General features: G+C 41.5%; 1 protein-coding gene across 2 annotated transcripts; it reads left to right on the top strand.

Annotated features, from left to right (window-relative positions):
• Window positions 1-6,339: 6,339 nt before the first annotated feature.
• Window positions 6,340-20,730, top strand: CHRNA6 (cholinergic receptor nicotinic alpha 6 subunit). 2 transcript variants are annotated; one of them, XM_068532011.1, is made up of 6 exons: window positions 6,340-6,418; window positions 8,082-8,221; window positions 16,597-16,641; window positions 17,362-17,471; window positions 17,573-18,551; window positions 20,599-20,730. In XM_068532011.1, exons 1-6 carry the CDS (start codon window positions 6,340-6,342, stop codon window positions 20,728-20,730), a joined length of 1,485 nt encoding a protein of 494 aa, XP_068388112.1. The 2 variants fall into 2 exon arrangements, with proteins under 2 accessions (XP_068388112.1, XP_068388113.1); XM_068532012.1 differs by lacking the exon at window positions 16,597-16,641.
• Window positions 20,731-20,986: the final 256 nt, after the last annotated feature.

Raw genomic sequence — 20,986 nt, 5'->3', positions numbered from 1 at the left:
ATGACAGTGAAGGAGAACCAGAGACCAAAAAGGACACCACAGAGACAAAAAGTGAAATGACAGAGGTAATACCAATAATAACATGAGATGTAAATGGATTAAGTAATCCATTAAAATGCAGAAAGTGTCAGACTGGGTAAAAAAGAATGGTCCAACTATATGCTATCTATAGGAAATGCACTTTAGGTTCAAAGATACAAATGGGTTGAAAGCAAAAGATGGAAAAGATATACTATGCAAACAACAACCAAAACACAGCTGGAGTGGCTATATCAGACAAAATAGACTTTAAAACAAAATGTTACTAGAGATAAAGAAGGACATTTTAGAAAGAGAAACTGGCCAATCCATCAGGAATATTGAACAGATAAAAACATATAGGTGCACCTAATAACAGAGCACCAAATATATGAAGCAAAAACTGACAGAAACAAAGGTAGAAAGATATAATTCAACAATAATAGTTGGAGACTATTAAACTCATACAATATAACAATGTATATTCTTTGATCACAATGGAATTAAGTTAGAAATTAATAACAGAAAGTAATCTGGAAAATTCAGCAAATATGTGTAAATTAAATAATACATTTTTTTTTTTTTGTCTGCACCACACAGCTTTCAGGATCTTAGTTCCCCAACCAGGGACCAAACAGTGAAAGTGCCAAGTCCTCACCACTGGACTACCAGGGAATTCCTAAATAATACATTCTTAATCAGTGGGTCAAAGAGGAATTCACAATGGAAATTAGAAACTTTTTTGAAATAAAAGAAAACAATAACACAATTTATGTGATGCAGCTAAGGCAGTGCCCAGAGGGGAATTTACATCAGTAAAAATATATATATAAAAAAAAAAGAAAGATCTGAAACCAATAATCTAATCTTCTATTTTAGAAACTGGGAAAAGGAGAACAAACTAAACCCAAAACAAGCAGAAGGAAGGAAATAGTAAGGACTAAAGTGGAATTAATGAAGTAAAGAATAAAAAAATAGGGAAAAATAAATGAAACCAAAAGTTGACTCTTTGAAAAAAACCGACAAAATTGGCAAACTTTTAACTAGACTGACCAGGAAAAAAAGAGAGAATAATGAAATTACTAAAATGAGGGATGAATGTGGGGAATGATTACTACTAATTTTACAGAAATAAAAATAATTATAAGGGAATATTTTGAACACCTGTATGCCAAGAATTAGATAACTTGGATGAAATAACAACTTCCTAGAAAGACATATAGATCAATAAGAAGTAAAAAGATTGTTAGTAATAAAAAATTTTCTTTAAATCTCCAATGAAGGAAAGACTAGGATCACTGGTTTATTCTACCAGAGAGTTAAAGAATTAACATCAATCCTTCATAAATTCTTCCAAAAAATAGAAGAGGAGGGAACCCTTATCAATTATTTTCTGATATCAGTATTACTCTAATACCAACATCAGACAACAAATTACAAGGAAACTGAAGTCCAATATTGCTTATAAATATAGATGTCAAAATCCTCAACAAAATACTAACAAACTGAATCCAGAAACATTAAAAAGAGGATTAGGGCTTCCCTGGTGTCGCAGTGGTTGAGAATCTGCCTGCCAATGCAGGGGACACGGGTTCGAGCCCTGGTCTGGGAAGATCCCACATGCTGCGGAGGAACTAGACAACTACTGAGCCTGCACATCTGGAGCCTGTGCCCCGCAACAAGAGAGGCTGCGATAGTGAAAGGCCTGTGCACCGCGATGAAGAGTGGCCCCCGCTTGCCACAACTAGAGAAAGCCCTCGCACAGAAACAAAGACCCAACACAGCCAAAAATAAAAATAAATAAATAAATAAAAATTAAAAAAAAAAAAGAGGATTAGACACTACGACCAAGTGGGACTTATCCCAGGAATGCCAGATTAATTTAACATCGAAAACCAATTAAAATGGATTTTTTTTGCAGATACATGTGAGTCTTGCTTTTTTACTTTTTAATCTAGTATTCCAATCTCTGCCTTTTAAATGTGTATTTTGATCATTTACATTTAATGTATTTATCAAAATGGTTGGGTTTAAATCTACCATTCTATTATTTGTTTCTGTTTGTCCTATCTTTTATTTACTTTCTCCTCTTTTCCTACCTTGTTTTGTATTAATTGAACATGTTTATTATTCCATTTTATCTCTTTTCTTGGTTTGTTATCTATGTCTTTTTTGTTGTACTATTCTAGTAGTTGCTGTAGGTTTATAGTATACATCTTTAACTTATAGCAGTCTGTCTTCATGATTTCACACATAGTATAAGGACATTACAACAGTATATTTTCATTTTTCCTCTCATGACCTTTGTGCTATGGTTGTCATACAATTTACATTCACATGTGTTACAACCCCCATAATACATTTTTTTTTTTACTTTTGCTTCAAAAAGGTGACTATCTTCTAAAGAGACTTTTAAAATAAGAAAAAAACTTTTATATTTCCTCACATATTTACCATTTACCAAACTCTTAATTTCTTTGTCTGTCTAGATCCAGATTTTTTAACTGGTATTATTTCCCTTCTTCTTGAATAGCTTTCTTTAACATTTATTGTAGCATAGGTTTGTTGATGATGACAGCTTCCCTGTTTTTATGTGTCTGCAGATACATTTATTTCACCTTTGTTTGTGAAACATATTTTTGCTGGGAATAGAATTTTAGGTTGACAGTATTTTTTCCTCTTATGCATATGTCTAATTATGCATATATTAGGCATCCAAGATTTAGAGTGGGCCCTAAATCCCATGGACATACAGCAATAGAGGGAAGAGGTCATGTGAAGACAGAGGCAGAGATTGGAGTGATGCTCCCACAAGCCAAAGATACCAAAGATTGCTGACAGCCATGAGAAGCTAGAAGAGAGGAAAGGACTAGGTTCTCCGTCAGAGCCCCACAAGGAACCAACCCTGCTGACACCTTGATTTCACACTTGTAGCCTCCAGAACTGTGGGAGAATAAATTTCTGTTCTTTTAAGCTGCTCAGTTTATGGTGACTTGTTATACCAGCCCTAGGAATGAAGAGAATGCCACAATTCTCTCTTAGCAGTCTGGCATGGAGATGAAAGTGCATAAGAATGTTTTAAAGAGAGAAATAGAATTTGGGGTTGAGAAATCTCTGTACCTTCTAACTAAGTCTGATGGATAACTTATTTGGTGATATTAGTTTCCTTTCCTTGCGAAACAGTGCCTTATACAAAATAAAAGCATTCTAAAAAACTATGTTACAAACACAAATTTCAAAATTTCTCTTGGGTGGAGTGGGGAACTGAACAGAGGATTGAGGTATGACTTCACTGAAAATACTTCTCAATTGATAAAAATTTTGGAACCCCATAGAATCTACACACTATCACTTTGTTGTCAACTTACATTGCATATTTAATTTTATGGTAGATATGTAGTGGTTATCAAGTCTATTTTTCAAAAACTTTTCCTTTGAATCTGTCAGATCAAAATACCACCAGAGATGAAAAAGACCAAAGTGGAGTGTATTGCTTCCTGGGCAAGAGAGAAGTACATCACTCAACCAAAACACAGCACAACACAATGAAACACAAATGAGATCAGTGAGTCTCCCTGAGCAGAGATTGAAATGGCTAACCAGAGGACAGGAAGAAGGATGGACACCAAATAAGACCTCTGGTTGACTCACCAGGCAGGTTGCAAACTCTTCTTCTCAACCGGTCATCATAGGAGTGAACTCAGTTCTCAAGGAACTCTGGGGTGGGTGGAGTTTTTTGTTTTTTTAACTTTAATTTTATATTGGAGTATAGTTGATTTACAATGTTGTGTTAGTTTCAGGTTATACCAAAGTGATTTTCTACAGGGGCTCTTTATGCTGACAGGTGATGGCCATAGAGAAGGATGGTTGGATAAAACAAAAGACCTGAGACAACAGTTTTCCTGAAAGGCTGTATCCATTAGAAAGCGTGAAGAACAAACCGATCAAAGTCTGGGCAATAGAAACGGTCGAAAGTGTTGGCGCTTTGAAAACAGCCAAACTGATTTGGGTTTTACCCTAAAAACTAGGGAGGCACTGCCCCATTTGGGGGGGTGAGGTGGCTTTTTATCCATCATGATAAAGTGTTGTCCTGACGCCTTTTCTCTGCAAACTCCACAGGACACTTCAGCAAAGGACAAAAAGCCCATCTGCTAAGAGGAGAATTTGAGTAACATCTTAAAGTGACATATCTGAGGCACCCAGCCCAGTGCCTGGTCTAAGTTTAGTGCTAAATAAATGATCGTTCCTTTTTCGTTCCCGCAAGAGATATGAGGCCAATAGAATTTTGAGGGAAACCGTTAGTCTGAAGTCTGCACGATTGCCAAGTGTACAGTTTCTGTGATGATGTCATGGAATGTTTTGATAGGAGGTCCCTGAGAGACCATCTTCGGCTCTGACTCCTTTCCCCCAGCTTTATTGAAGTATAGTTGATGAATAAAAAGTGTGTATATTTAAGGTGTACAATGTGATGATTTAGCATATGTTACATAGCGAAATGATCACCACAATCAGCCCAACACATCATCACTCGGTTACCGTGTGTGTGAGTGTGTGTGTGTGGTGCAGAGGTGGTAAGAACACTTGAGGTCTCTTTTCGTAGCAAATGTCAAGAATACGATAACTGTAGTCACCACCGTACTGTACATTAGATCACCAGAACTTGTTCATCTGGTGACTGCAAGTTTGTACCCTTCAACCGACATCTTCCCGTTACCTGCACCCCAGCTCCTAGCAACTACCGTTCTGCGCTCTGCTTCTATGAGTTTGACTTTTTTAGATTCCACACAAAAGTGAGATCATACAGTATTTGTCTTTCTCTGGCTTATTTCACTCAGCATAATGTCTTCCAGGTTCATCCATGTTGTTGCAGACGGCAGGATTTCCTTCTTTCTCACGGCTGAATAACATTCCATTACGTATATGTATATGTATATCACAACTTCTTTATTCATTCTTCCATCGATGGACACCAGGTTGTTTCCATATCTTGTGAATAATGCTGCAATGAATGTAGGAATTCAGATATCTCTCTGAGAAATTGATTTCATTTCCTTTGGATATATTCCCAGAAGTGGGATTGTTAGATCATATGATCGTTCTATTTTTTAATTTTTTGAGGAACCTTTATACTGTTCTCCATAGTGGCTGCACCAATTTACATTCCAAACAGTGCACAAGGGTTCCCTTTTCTCCACGTCCTCACCAACACTTATTACCTCTTGTCTTCTTATAATACCATTTTAATAGGTGTCAGGTGATAGCTCATTGTGGTTTGATTTGCATTTCCCTGATGATTAGTGGTGTTGAGCTCCTTTGCATATACCCATTGGCCATCTGTGTCTTTGGAAAAATGTCTGTGCAGGTCCTAGTTTTCAATTGGGATGTATTTATTTATTTGCTATTGAGCTTTATGAGTTTCTTACATCTTTTGGATATAAACCCCTTTCCAGATACATAGTTTGCAAATATTTCCCCCCATTCTGTAGGTTGCCTTTTCATTTTGTTGCTAACTCCCCTTTAACCAACACCAAAATCTGACCAGAAGGCCTAATTCATCAGAATGTTGTTGATACTAAACTTATAGAGGAAAGGAGCAAATGATAAGAAAACCAGTTGGTGACAAGGATGTATAAATAAACATAGAACCGTCTAGACAGCACCCTGTGTTCAGTATTCGTTCTTCTCATTCTCAGACAGCTAATCTCTAGTCCTGGAGGGTGATTCCTAAACTCAGAAGGACGAGCACTAGAAGTCAGACAAAACCAAATTAATCCTGTTCTCTGTGAGGCACACTTTACCAGGACTCCTGTTCTAGAATGTTTTCTGGTAACAAGCTTAAGCCCTGACGAGCTAGAGATATCGGTGAATCAGAATACACTGATCGGGACCTGGCAGGCGCTTTACCTACAGCTGGAGCTCAGGAGACGTGTGTTTGCTCCCCTCAGGACCGGGGCTGGGAAAAGATGCACCACAAAGATGCACTAAGCACATCACAGTTTTCTGTCCCCTCTCGGTGCCGTCTGCCCAACACCCCCGTCCTGCTTCTCCTCCCGTTCCTGCACGAGAAGAGATGTAGGGTGTCAGGAAATGGGCTGACTCATCTGACATCAGATTGAGTCCTTTTTATTTGCCCTTTTGGTTGGCCTCAGTCTCTGATATTGGGAACGACCATGTTATGTTTGTGAAGGTTTCCATTTCACAGAAGACACTTGGACTGCAGTGGACTCTGATGATTAAAGGTCCGGTGTGAGTGGCTGCCTGATAGCTCTTTGTTTCCCACAATCCTTTGACTAGAAAAAGAAATCAGAGTGTGTTTTAAACATGCTGCCCCGCGAGGGTCAGGGATTCCTTCGCTTTGGGCTGTGTCTCTGGTGGTATGTATTCACACTTTGCTTCAGAGGTAGGTTTTATTTCTGCCTGTTCTCATATTCCCTTTTTAGCTACATGTATTTCCTAGTTTTATTTTCCTCCTTTTCTAGTTGTGCTTGGCTGAGCAGAGATGAGATATGCTATGGATAAATATGTAGAGTGTTGGCACAGGAATTACTCCTCTTATAGCCGCTAATTAATCTATTCATTTTTAGTTGGTTGACTTAACATGTAAAATGAGATTTTGGGGGGATGGGGTGGGGAGGACAAGGAAACATTGTAAACCATATTTTATTTTATTTTCCCGATGAAAAATAGGCAAAAATAACAGTGGTACAGTTTTCTATCCATCTCCGCTATGGCTGTATTCAACTTCTTTACCTGTATTTAATATTTTTTCAAAACTGTGGTTTATTAGCTGATACTATTCCTCAGTCTATGAACCCTTCCATTTTGTAGGTAATCATTTTCATTTTGGGAAATGTGTCCTAAGAGTAAGATCATTCATTTTCAAAGTTAAGGCTTAGAAACGGACAGCTGCTGCTCTGTCCATGTCCACAAAGCCACATTTCCACGTGCTGTCGTCTTTGCAGGGACTTGCTTGTCAAGACTCAAGGAGGGTTTATCTGAAATGTCTCAAAGGAAAAGAAAAACCTCAAAGGAGGAAAATGGGTAACAGGAGGATTTTTTAATTATCTGTTTTATGTAGAAATATTTCTATCTTTATTAATTATGATGGCAGACAATGATGTTTTACATCTAAAATTGTTCTTTCCTGCTGAAATCTCAGTTTTTCCAAATGCATCTGTCAAACAACACTTTTTATTTAGTAATATAACAGCTATCCTTTCCTTTGTTTTTGCCTAAAGAGTTGTTCAGCCCCTTAAATTTTTTTTCTTTCAGGGTATAAATCCCTTTGGGAAATTTATAGAATAGTATTTCAGGTATCAAATTTGAATTCTATAAGGAAAAATATAGAGGGGGCCTTAATGAGATGAATTATGTCAAATGAAGGCAAGTATCCTACATTTAATGCATTCTTGGGAATATACAAAGAGACATGCATTACATTATTGTCTAAAATTTAATGACTGAAAGTGCTATTGTTTAAGAACTTTGGGGATTCTATAAAAAATATTTTAAGTAAATTTTCCTTAAAAACTTTGCACTCTCACACATCTCCAAGAATTGAAATTCAGAGTTGATTTTAAAAAGAAGGAGGGCTTAAGACCTTAATGAAATTACTAGTTATTTAAGTTTGATTGAAGAAGGTTCCCCAGCTACACACCCTGCTGGTTGTAGAAACAAGAGACCAGTCAGGTCAGTATTTTGACAAGAAAGGGCAGGACTTTTCTTTAATCACCAGATCAGTAAGACGGTGAGTTCTGTTCAGTGACATAAATGAACATCTCAAGCCTGTGTCTATCTATCTCTTTACACTGTGCTGCCATAGACTTTAGAAGTGCTCTTACCAACATCATTTTGTTTGCTAGCACACTAGTCCTGAGATGCCGGTATTACTCTTGTCATCTCCATGGTGAAGGTGAGCAGCCTGGCCAGGAGGGGCAGGTGCAGTGGTGCTGGGGGAAGCTGGTGTCCCGCACCCGCCTTCCCGGGATGGAAGCCCCTGGAACCTCCCCACCAGCCGGCATCCTTTCTGCTTCTCTAACCCCTCTCTCTGTATGGCGCCACAGGATGTGCAGGCTGTGCGTCCGAGGAGAGGCTCTTTCACAAACTGTTTGCTCGTTATAACCAGTTCATCAGGCCTGTGGAAGACGTTTCCGACCCGGTCACTGTGCATTTTGAAGTGGCCATCACGCAGCTGGCCGACGTGGTAAGCGCAGGGGGGGCACCACGAGGCCTCGGAGGCCCCAACTCTGAGGGGTCCAAGCAATTCCCACTCACTGCACTGGGTAAATAAAGGGATTTTTGAACACAAACAGACACAAGTCTACACAGTGCTGCCCTTCAAAGCCAGCCCGTTGGGAGGGATCCACTGTCCCCAGGGTTGCTGTCATTATTCCCCTTAAGGCGATGTTTTTCTGGAAATGCTCTCAGAACCAGTTTATGAAACAAAGAGGCGAAGGGGCATTTGAAGGGGGAATACAAAGGGAGCTAACTTCATTGTGCACCTATTATGCACCAGTGTCCACACTTAGTGGCTGTCATCTGCATTTTACAGCTGGGGAGAGGAAATCTCAGGTAAGAAACTTTCCCAACGTCAGACAATTACAGATGGTGGCACTGGGGTTCAATCAGCACTGTTCAACCCCAAAGCTCATGCTCTTCTGACTCCGTATAAGAAGAATTGCTTTAAGTCTCCTTGTTATAGAAGAAAGAGAAAATTCACCTTGTTTCACACAGGGTTCCATCCAGCCCTGAAAAACTGATGGGAATTTGGAGGTCTTAGTTTAATTTATTGCTACCCTGTTTAAGGGCAAGGAGGACTAGAGTTCTTTCTTTTGAATAATCTTCACACCCTAGATGCTGGGAGAGGAGGTGTGGGACCTGATACCCTAACAGAGGTCAGGGTTCTGGGCTCCAAGGCATGGCAGGGCGCAGGCTGGCCTGAGGCACTGGACTCGGACCAAATTCCAGGAATAGGCAGGCTCAAGACGTAAGGGGTAAGGGACGTCAGGAGCATCTCTGAGACAATGGTGCACAGACCGAGGGAGCAGCCCAGGCCCTGGACGGGGGCCGGTGGGGCCTCCTTCCTCTCAGCTTTGCCTGGAGAAACAGTGGTGGCTCCAGGTGCACCTGGGGGAAGACCTCAGTTATGGATATGAAGTCCGGGCTCACCATGCTTCTCCGGTCCGTGCTTCCCAGCGGACTGGGCTGACCCTGACCTGGTCCTCTAGCTTCCGGCCCAAGCTGGAAGTGTGTATATGCTGATAAATACTGATTTTAAAAAAAAAGTAAGCCAGATGTTTTGTCTCACTTAGATGGGCCCACTCCTTCCTTTAATAAACATTTATTTAGTACCTATTCTAATCCCGCCTCCCCTCTCCCCTCAAATAGCTTGGCACTGGTTACTGGTCTCCTACCAGGCTGGAAGCCACACTTGGTATGAATTGGGCTGTTATGAATGGAGAACTGGACTGAGTTTCCCCTAAAGTTTGTGATACAGCATCCCTTCAAATCCATGATCTATACACCCTTTCAGGACATTGTTCTGAAGATGATGGGTGGAGGATTGCTGAATACAGATTTTGGTATTTGCATTTGGCTGCTATCAGAGATTGAAAAACACACACATGTTCTCTCAGCTTATATAAAACAAGTTTATTTCTTTCTTATGTAATAGAAATCTAAAGGTTAACAGCCCAGGTTAATACCAGGTGGCTTTGTGGTAGTGGTTGCATCATGGTGTTTGGTTGCCCAGGTTGTGCACTGCACAACTCCTGAGGATGTTAATCACATGAGCTATGATGCTAAAAGCATAAACTGTGACAGGGACCAAGGTTCTTTCTATCTTTCTATGTCACCATCCTTAGCATGTGATTTCTTCCCTCAGTGTTGCCTTGTGGTCCAGGATAACTGCTGATTTTCACTCATCATATTCACATTCTTGGCAAGAAGCAGGAGGAAGAGAGAAAGGGGCACATACCAGACATCTGTGACTTCCTTAAGGAGTTTTATTAGAAGTCCTACTGACAGCTTCTGCTTCCTAGCTCATTGACCACCCCTAGCTGCAAGAGAGTCTTGAGAAATGTAGTTTTCTAATTGAAATTTTATTTATTGAAATAATCATAGATTCACTTGCAGTAAGAAATAATAGAGCCCTTGTATACTTTCTTTGACCAATGGCAACAACTACTGTGTCTTTCATTTCTAAAATTTTGTCGTTTCAAGAAAGCTATACATAAATGGAATCACACAGTATGTAACCTTGTAGACTGGCTTTTCCACTCAGCATATCAGTAGTTCATTTCTTGTTTTTTTTCTTCCAGTTTTATTGAGATATATTTGACATACAACACTGTATAAGTAAGGTGTGCAGAATAGTGATTTGACTTACATACATCATGCAGTGGTTGCCGCAATAAGTTTGGTGAGTCATTTCTTCTTATTGTGAGTAGTATGCCATGGTATTGATGGAGCACACTTTGATTGACCTTTCACTGGTTGAAGAACATTTGGGCTGATTCCAGTTTTGGTCTTTTACAAATAAAGCTGCTATGAACATTTGCGTACAGGTTTTTGGGTGAACATTAATCGTTATTTCTCTGGGATAAATGCCCAGGGGTGCAATTCCTGGGTCATGTGGTAGTTGTGTGTTAGTTTTAAAAGAAACTGCCAAAATGCTTTCCAGAATGGCTGTACCCTTTTACATTCCTACCAGCAATATGTGAGTGAGCCAGTTTATCTACAGCTTTGCCAGTATTTGGTATTGTCACTGTTTTTTATTTGAGTTATATTAGGTATGAAACGATATCTCATTGTGGTTTTAATTTGCATTTCCCTAATGATTATTGATATAAAACCTCTTTTCATGTGCTTATTTGCAATCTGCATATCCTCTAAGGTGAAATGTTTGCTCACGTCCTTAAGCCCATTTTCTAATTGGATTGTTTGTTTTTACTATTTAGTGTTGAGAGTTCTGGCTATATTCTAGATACAAGTGCTTTGCCAGTTTTGTGGTTTGCAAATATTTTATCCCAGTTTGTAGCTTATCTTTTCTTCCTCTTCACATGGGCTTTCACATGAAGTTTTTAATTTTAAGGCAGTCCAATTTATCAATTTTTCCTTTTATATGTCGTGCTTTTGGCATCAAGCCTAGTAATTCTTTGCCTTGTCCCAGATCCTAGAGGTTTTCTCCTATGTTTTTCTAAAAGTTTTATTTATGTCTTGTGTTTAAGACTATGATCCATTTTGAGTTAATTTTTATATAAGGTATGAGACCTAGATTTTTGTTTTTTAGACCTGTGGGTGTCCAATTGCTCCAGCACTATTTGTTGAAAAGGCAATCCTTTTCCCACTGAATTGGTTTTGCACCTTTGTGAAAAATCACTTGAACATATTTGTGTGGGTCTATTTCTAGGTCCTCTATGCTGTTTCATTGATCAGTGTGACTATCCCTCCACCAACACTGCACTATCTTGATGACTGTAGCTGTAGAGTAAGACTTAATATTGGCTACAGTGATTCCTGCCTCTTCGTTCTTCTTTGTCAAGATCGTCTTAGCTATCTGAGGCCTATGCCTAGAATAAGCTGCCTATGTCCACAAAAAGCCTTGCCCTGATTTTGATAGGAACTGCATTAAACCTGCAGATCAGTTTGGGGAGAAGTGACGTCTTTACTCTGTTGAGTCTTCCAGCCCATGAATGTGGGGCGTTTCTCCATTTATTTAGCTCTTCTTCCTTCAGGATTTTGTGATTTTCAGTATACAGATCCCATTTGTATTGTTATGTGTATATGTAAGTATTTTGGTTTATCTGAGGGTGACTGAAAATAGTATTATGCTTTTAATTTTGGTTTCTCCATGCTCATTGTTAGTATATAGAATTCTAAGACTTTTGTGTATTGATCTTGTATCCTGAGATCTTGCTGAACTCAGTTTCAGCATTTTTATAGATTCCATGGGATTTTCTTCGTAGGCAACCTTATCTGCAAATAGAGATAGTTTTGTTTCTTCCTTTCCAGTCTATGCCTTTTCCCCCTTTTTCTTGCTTCATTGCAGTGGGTAGAACTTCCAGTACTATGCTGAACAAGAGTGGTGACAACAGACATCCTTGACCTGTTCCCAATCTTAAGGATAAAGCATTCAGTCTTTCACCATTTGGTATAAAGTTAGGTGTAGATGTTTTGTAGATACAGCTTTTATCAAGTTGAGGAAATTTCCCTTTATTCCTAGTTTCACAGAGTTTTTAATAATGAATTGATGTTGAGTTTTGTCAAAAGCTTTTTCTCCATCAATTGTTATGATCACATGGTTTTTCTTCTTTAGTTTGTTGATATGGTAAATTACATGGATTAATTTTTGAATGTTGAACCAGCCTTGCATCCCGCTTAGTCATGTGTATAACTTTTTTTTTTTAAATTAATTAATTATTTATTTATTTTATTTTTGGCTGTGTTGGGTCTTCGTTTCTGTGCGAGGGCTTTCTCCAGTTGCGGCAAGCGGGGGCCACTCTTCACCGCGATGCGCGGGCCTCTCACTATCGTGGCCTCTCCTGTTGCGGAGCACAGGCTCCAGACGCACAGGCTCAGCAGCCGTGGCTCACGGGCCCAGCCGCTCCGCGGCATGTGAGATCCTCCCAGACCAGGGCCCTAACCCGCGTCCCTTGCATCGGCAGGCAGACTCCCAACCACTGCGCCACCAGAGAAGCCCTGTATAACTTTTTATACATTGTTGGATTCAGTTTGCTAGTATTTTGTTAATGATTTTTGCATCTAAGTTCATGAGAGATATTGATCTGTAATTTTCTTTTTTCATAATGTCTTTGTTTGGGTTTGTGTCAGGATAATATTAGCTTCACAAAAAGGATTTGGAGTTGTTTCCTCCTCTTCTATTTTCTGGAAGAGATTGTGGAAAGTTGGTATTGATTTTTCTTTACATATTTGGTAGAATTCTTCAGGGAAACCTACTGGGCCTGGAGATTTCTCTTCCAGGAGCTTTTTAATTATAAACTCAATTCTTAAATGGCTATAGGGTAGTCAGACTGTCTATTTATATCACTTTTCAGATTCTTTTCCCTTATTGTTTATTACAAAATATTAAGTATATTTCCCTGTGCTATACAGTAGGTCCTTGTTAGTTTGTGGTTTTTGAGGAATGGGCTCATTTCTTTTAAGTTGCCAAATTTATGATAAAATTAAAGTTGCTTATGGTATTATCTAACTTTTTAATGGCTATAGGTTCTGTAGTGATAGCTCCTGTTTCATTCCTGATATTGGTGATTTGTGTCTTCTCTCTTTTTATTTTTGTCAGTCTTGCTAAAGGTTTATCAATTTTATTGTTTTCCCCTCAAAGAATCAGCTTTTTGTTTCATTGATATTCTTTATTGTTTTCCTTTTCAACTTTATTGATTTCTGTTTTATCTATATTTTTCCTTCCTTGTACTTGCTTTGGGTTTATTTTGTGCTTGTTTTTCTAATTTCTTGAGGTAGAAACTTGTGTTATTGACTTGAGACTTTTCCTCATTTCTAATATAAGCATTTAGCTATAAATTTTCTTATCAGCACTTTTTTTAGCTATGTCCCTCATATTTTGATATATTGTGTTTTTGTTCCCATTCAGCTCTATGTGTTTTAAAGAATTCCCTTGAGACATTCTCTTTGACCCATGGATTATTTAGAAGTTTAGTTTCCATGGGTTTAGAGATTTTCCTGTTGTCTTTTGGTTATTGATTTCTAGTTTGATTCCATTATGGTCAGAAACACACTATGATTCCAATTCTTTTAAATTTGTTGAGGTTTGTTTTATGGCCTATGATAAGGATATGCTCTGTGTTGGTTAATATTATATGCATGCTTGAAAAAATGTGTATTCTGGTGTTTTTGAGTGGAGTATCTATATATGTCAATTAAATCCTGTTGGTTGATTATGTTGTTCAGATTTTCCCTATTTTCGCTGATTTCTGTTGAGTTTACTGAGTTCTATTGGTTTCTGAGAGAGGGATATTGAAGTCTCTAACTGTAATTGGGGATTTGTCTGTTTCTTCTTTCAGTTCTATCAGTTTTTGTTCCATATAATTTGAGACTCTGCTGTTTGGTGCATATATGGTCAGGATCATTGTGTCTTCCTGGTGGATTGATCCTTCTTTCATTATGTAATGTCCCTCTTTGTCTTTAGTAATTTTTTTCCTCTGCAACTACTTTGTCCAGTATTAATATAGCAATTCTTATTGGTGTATTAGAGTCTACTTGTCCTCCTGTGGGGCACCAGAAGTCCCTGTGGGCCATATTCATTGTTGTCACTGAGCCATGGTGAGGCCTGGGAGTGACTGTGATGCAGTACAGCCCAGATGCACAATTGCCAACGCCCTTCTAGAAGACTATAGGCCGTCTGCTGCTGTTTGAGCCTCAGGCTTGGCCTTAGAGCACCAGAGAGCTCTACATGGAAGGGCGTTTGCTGCTGCATAGAATGAACTTGGCCACAAAGTTTAATGAGTGGATGATCTTCAGAGTAAGTGTATCTCCACTGTCCCCCTCATGGGGCCAGGACAAAGCCCCCGCCCAGCGTTTTTGATGGCCTGGCATATCTGACATGACAAACCTGAAGGCTCTCAAAATGTAGCCCGCCTGGCCTTTCTGGTCTCAGTCTCTGAGTCTGTTGCTGCTGCTCTAGTCCATTTGAAATTGTAACTCCAATCCTTTCATTGAACCACGTGTCAACTAATTTATTTTCCCAAGAGGGAGACGCAGGGTGATGGTCCCAGGAATGTGGGGTTGTACTGTGGGTCTCTGGCCTCCTTCAGCTGGGCTGTCTGATAGCAGTTCCCAAGGCCGTAGGTGCGGTCTGGCATTGGATGGAGAATGGGACTTTCCAGACCCGGTCCTGACCCATAAACTTGGCTGACACCTCTGAGGGTGTCCATCCACCATGAAGCAGGTCCACACCACATGGAGCTTCACCAGCCTGCGGAAGTATAGACGGGGAGACAGGAATACTGTCGGGATGATATTGCCAACTGATTTTAATTCTCAGAATACAACGTTCTAGTTCACAGTGTGCACTAGTTCTCTAACCAGCGTATTAGTGGACAGAGAGGAAGCAGTCGCTGGAAGACGCTTATGACTGTTCCCTCCGAGACATTGCTGGACTGCTAGAGCTAGTCCATTCCTGACTGACAGCCAATGGATTTACTGACATGGCCCCTGCTTGAATCTGCTGGGCACAAGGTATGAGCAGAAGACACTGTCCTTAGACTTGGGTAATTGTAAAGTCATGAGTAAGTAATAGTCCATTTCTTTGCTGGCCCTGACCAACAGAAAACCATGAATGTAACTCCTTTTGTTGACCTTTTAAAACCCTGGGGCTTATCATGACTTGACACAAATCCCTTTGAAGGAGGAAGCTGGTGAGGTCTCCAGGTAGCGTTTTCTGGGGGGCATGGAGAACTGCAGAGCAGCAAACCAGAGTGGGCTGGTGTCCAGCCCTGGCCACCGCTTCCTCAGCCAGTGTGAGGTGTTTACTCTCGAAGGTGCTCATGTGTCTGGGGAAACAAGGTTGGTAAGTTCTGGGAACCCACTGCCGGCCACTGGGTGACCATCAATAGCCTCCAAGTGTTGTGCTGTGAGACTGCTGAAGGTTCTGGATGTGTCTTCAGTAGCTGCTCCACTGAGAGGTAGTAGCTGATTAGGAACACATTGTATTTGGGATGTCATCCTGGAACGCTTTTATTCAAGAGACCCATGACTCTTTGCAGGTCATTTAGGTACCTGCTTAAACCACCTCCTCAGACAAGCCTTCCTGGATCATCCTGTCTAAAAGAGACGTGTGTGCGTGTGTGTGCAGACACACACACACACCACTCAATCCCTCTTTATTTTCTTTCATAGGACTTATCACTATCTTACATTATACCATGTATCTATTATTGATTTTCTGTCTCCCCAGCTAATAGCTTAGGCACGTGTAGGTAGGGATATTTTCCATCCTGATTACTTTTGTAGCCCCAGCATTTATAGAGCGCACAGTAGGTACTCAATAAATACTTGTTAATGAATGACTGAAGCAATCGGCAGTGGTTTGGGTGGGAGCAGTGCTCTGGGGAGTGGCAGGTTCCAGCTGGCAAACTCCATGGTGAGCTGAGGCTGACACCTTGAGGGGCAGTGGGGCTCAGGACTCAGAACCTAGAGGGTGCTGGGGCACAGCTGAGGAAGAAGATGGCAAAAACAATGATACCCATCACCATCTGCAGGGCTTCCCCTCCCTCCCTCCCACTCTCTCTTCTCTCCCTTCTTGCCTTTTATGGGATCAGAAATCTTTATAGGCTGCAGTGGTCAGAAAGGCTTCACAGAAGTGGGACTTCAATCAGATTTGAAAGACAGTCATAACGCCACATTTCAAAGTCAACAGGGTTGGGACCAGTGTGGAAATATTGTATTTTTGGCTTTTTATAAGTTGCCTTTTCAGTCTTCTTTTTTTCCCTCCGTTAGCATGAATAACTCAGATTGGCTATTTTTAGTTGTAATTTTTGCTCTAAGATTCACTTATATTAGCAAGTACATTTGAGGCTAAAAAATATTGTTTCTTCTTCCCAGGATGAAGTAAACCAGATCATGGGAACCAATCTGTGGCTACGTCACGTACGTGTCTACGTCACATGTTCTTCTCTTGGAATTGTGTCACACTTGTGTGTCAGTTTAACAACGTCCAATGGATAAAATCCACTAGCATTCCCTCTTTGCACCTCCAGCTTATGACAGAGCATAAAATATTAACTAGCTCCAAAGCCCAAAGTTCAATCTGGTAACGGCTGGCTGGGTGCAAGCTTCACGGTGCAGAACTGAGTGACAGAGTTCTCTCTGACTGTCCTTCGGTGGTTTCTGCTCTCAAGCCTCCTATTTTTGTCTGAGTCTCGAGCTCCAGAGCCAGATGCTTGCCCACTCTTAGATCCTGCTCTGGGTTAGATCCCACCGTCTGGTTTTATCAGTCAGACCATCTTGTTCTTCCTTCCTGTCTCAACCTTCTATGCAGATTTTGTAACAAACCCATCATCATACACTTGAATTCTCTTTTTAATATTAGCAATGGATTGCTACTCGAGATCGAGCACAGTCCACGGAATATGGAAGCTGAGCCTATAAACTTGGCTAGCTAATTAATAATCAACAGATACTTATCTAATATCTATGTTTGCCCAAAATCAGCTCAGCTACCTTGTTCCCCATGGATTTAATCTTCCAACTTTTGGTAGGAAACCAACTCTTTAAATAAGAAATTTTTCAAAAAGTGGTTGAACCAACATAGAATTAACATTGGAAGAAAGTCAAGAATTTTTTTAAACTGACTTCTATTCCCTTTAGATCTGGAATGATTATAAATTGCGCTGGGACCCAGTGGAATATGATGGCATTGAGACTCTTCGTGTTCCTGCAGAGAAGATCTGGAAGCCTGACATTGTTCTCTACAACCAGTATGGGCATCTGACTGCCAGTCTCTTTCCAAAGTTGCCTTTGGTACAGGCTGACCCAAAGCACAGGGGGTGTCACTAATGGTGTCTGATTTACTTTGCAGTGCTGTCGGCGACTTCCAAGTCAAAGGCAAGACAAAAGCTCTTCTTAAATACGATGGCATGATAACCTGGACTCCACCAGCTATTTTTAAGAGTTCCTGTCCTATGGATATCACTTTTTTCCCTTTCGATCATCAAAATTGTTCCCTGAAATTTGGTTCCTGGACCTATGACAAAGCTGAAATTGATCTTCTAATCATTGGCTCTAAAGTGGACATGGATGATTTTTGGGAAAACAGTGAATGGGAAATTGTCGATGTTTCTGGCTACAAGCATGACATAAAATACAACTGTTGTGAAGAGATATACACAGACATAACCTATTCTTTTTACATTAGAAGATTGCCGATGTTTTACACCATTAATCTGATCATCCCCTGTCTCTTTATTTCATTTCTAACTGTGTTGGTTTTCTACCTTCCTTCTGACTGTGGTGAAAAAGTGACGCTCTGCATTTCAGTTCTGCTTTCCCTGACAGTGTTTTTGCTGGTGATCACAGAAACCATCCCATCCACGTCTCTCGTGATCCCCTTGGTGGGCAAGTACCTGCTGTTCACCATGATCTTCGTCACCTTGTCCATCGTGGTGACAGTGTTTGTGTTGAACACCCACTATCGCACCCCGACCACACACACCATGCCCACGTGGGTGAAGGCAGTCTTCCTCCGGCTGTTACCCCAGATCCTGATGATGAGGAGGCCTCTGGACAAGAGGAAGGGGACAAGATACAACAAAAACCCCAAAGGCTTCTCTGGTAGGCCTGCCAAAGTCAAGTTCGATCATCGCAGAGAGCCCAAACTTCTTAAAGAATGCTGCCACTGTCGTAAGTCCGGTGAGATCGCCACCAGCAAGAGACGATTAAGTCATCAGCCTTTACAATGGATGACTGAAAATTTGGAGCCCTCACCTGAAGTCGAAGATGTAATTGATAGTGTTCAATTCATAGCAGAAAACATGGGGAACCAAAATGAAACAAAGGAGGTAAATGTATGGCTCTTCTAGCCTGTTCACCCGCAGCAGGCCTCGGGGCCCTGCGCAGACATGTCAGATCATCAGTGTGAGTTCTGTTTGCAAGACGGTCAGGGAGTGGTGCCCTAAGATCCAGCCCTGTGATGATGCAGTTATGGGTGAACTACCCTGGGGAGGGGTGGGGTAAGGTGTAGCCTCAGAGCAAATCTCTGCCTCCAGAAATGTCAACTCAAGTAAAATCTGGTTAAAATAAACACTCAGGGCAACGTTTGTTTATTAAACTGAGAGCCCCTGCATAAGGAAGGGTGGGAGAGTGAAAAGCCGGCTGAGCGGCAGGAGGAAAGCCTGCAGGGCCGCTCACAGTCTGGGAGCCTGAGAGGAAGGTGGCGTGAGCCTCCGGCAGCTCCAATCCCACTTACTCCACTTGACGGGGATCCAGGTGCTGATTGAATGAACCTCAGGGATAGTTTTAGCATCAACACAGTCTGCTTCTGCGGCCCAGAGCCTAACTATAGCAGCTCGGACCTCCCCATCCTCCAGAGAGAGAGAGCTCAAGAAATTTATGCCAATTTTCCATACCATCAGGATGACTAGCTGGGGGCCTCTGAAAACTCCTGCCGCCAGGGGTCTGGGTCTGACCTGATGGCAGCAGCCATCATCCTTATCTCCTAATGAAGGGACATGGCAGACCTGAAGTCCACCCATTGGTGCTGAGGCGGACACGGGCTGCATGTCACACAGGTCGGGGAGGGGGTGCATCAGGGGCAGGTGAGCCTAGGACTCCCCTCTGTGGTGACACCTTCGTCAAACTAGGGGACAGTTGCTGCTGACTTGATCACCACCAGGTCGGGCTCTTGGAGGTCGGGAATAGGAAGGACGTGAGAGATGTAATGAACTCTCCCTGACCAGCGTGATCCCGAGTTCTAGAGAGCCACCTACGCCTGATGGGGGGCCCATCACATCGCACGTCCTACACCCCCCGCCTCAAACCCATTTCCCAGACTTGCCAAGAAGTCAGAATGTCCCGTGGTGCCCATGACAAGGGTGGATGAGAAGTGTCACCTGCCCTATCAGTAAACGAAGGATGTTGCACCCCCCAAGCCATCAACCACTGCAGTCACCCCCAACTGTGCACCCTGAGCGGATTCAGGGTGGAGAAAAGGATGCTGGCCCTAGATAGCTAAGTTGCATATCAAGGGAATGATTTCCATGAACCCAGACTCCTGCATCTTCCCATACATAGAAAAGCACTAAATTCCTTAACTTGAGATGTCTGGTTTTCTTTAATTAGCAGTAATTTTTTTTAACGTTTTTTTAAATTGAAGTATAGTTGATTTACAATGTTGTACTAATTTCTGCTGCCTAGCAAAGTGACTCAGTTATACACATATATACATTTTTTTTTTGGTATTCTTTTCCATTATGGTTTATCTCAGGAGATTGGATAGGGAGGAACCACGATATGTAGGAGGTTTTGCAACAAAAACCAGGTGGTCGGAACATCAAAGGATTCCTGTTGCCGTCAAATGCAACAAAATGCTCTGCAACAGGAATCTTTCGATGTTCCGGCTACCTGGTCTTTGTTGCAAAACCCCCTCTATGCCCTGATTTTTCCCTTACCTCTTCAGCGCAGTCCCTCAGAGCGGTCTGAGAGGCTGCCTCCCGGGCTTGAATTCCTCAGAAAATCCACTGAATAAAACATAATTCTCAACTGTTAGGTTGTGCATTTTTTTTTCAGTCAACGCAAAAGTGGAGCTCTCCGAGCAGCTCTTTCTGGGGCGCTGCCTGCAGTCAGGGGAGGTCCTGTGCGCCCACACAAGCCTGCTCACTCTGCAGCCCGCTGTCCCAGGACTGATGGAGGGCACGCACCCACCCTCTGCAGACAAACGGAAGTTCTCTGTGTGCTACAGAGGAGACACGGGTTAACCAGAATCACAGGGATATTTGCTTTAAAATCGCCAGGAAATCTTCTGTGAAAAGGAAGCAGCTTACTTATGAGACAAAGCTTATCTCCCACGGTTTTGACTTTTTTTACAGCTGCTTGACTTTTGTCTTTCAGGTGCAGGACGACTGGAAATACGTGGCCATGGTGGTGGACAGGCTGTTCCTGTGGGTGTTTATGATCGTCTGCGTGTTTGGAACTGCGGGGCTGTTTCTCCAGCCACTCCTGGGGAACACAGCACATTCATAAGATGGATTTTTCCCTTTAGCTTCAGAAACTTACAAGACACTGTGTTTGTTCCATGTTTCCCTCACCACAAGGAAAGGGATAGAAAGCTTCGCACCAAGTCCCCATCTAGATGGGAAAAGAGGACTTTATTGCCAATCAGGAGCCTGGATGCCCTCCCTTGGGGCACAGAGGAGCACTTTATGATCCCAGTGTCTGGGATCTGACACTGGAGCCCAGAGCTGGCAGCGCCTGCAGGCTTCTCTTGTCTGTACACGTT

Source organism: Eschrichtius robustus, chromosome 21 (genome assembly GCF_028021215.1).
Source record: "Eschrichtius robustus isolate mEscRob2 chromosome 21, mEscRob2.pri, whole genome shotgun sequence".
Classification (NCBI taxonomy): Eukaryota; Metazoa; Chordata; class Mammalia; order Artiodactyla; family Eschrichtiidae; genus Eschrichtius; species Eschrichtius robustus.
This window is presented reverse-complemented; position numbering and strand designations above follow the sequence as displayed.

Bases quoted from the DNA above. Each gene is read 5' to 3' on its own strand.
- CHRNA6 (XM_068532011.1), top strand. From the start codon at position 6,340: ATGCTGCCCCGCGAGGGTCAGGGATTCCTTCGCTTTGGGCTGTGTCTC. The intron at 16,642-17,361 runs GTACGTGTCTAC...TATTCCCTTTAG, and splicing joins CCAATCTGTGGCTACGTCAC to ATCTGGAATGATTATAAATT. The intron at 18,552-20,598 runs GTAAATGTATGG...TTTGTCTTTCAG, and splicing joins ACCAAAATGAAACAAAGGAG to GTGCAGGACGACTGGAAATA.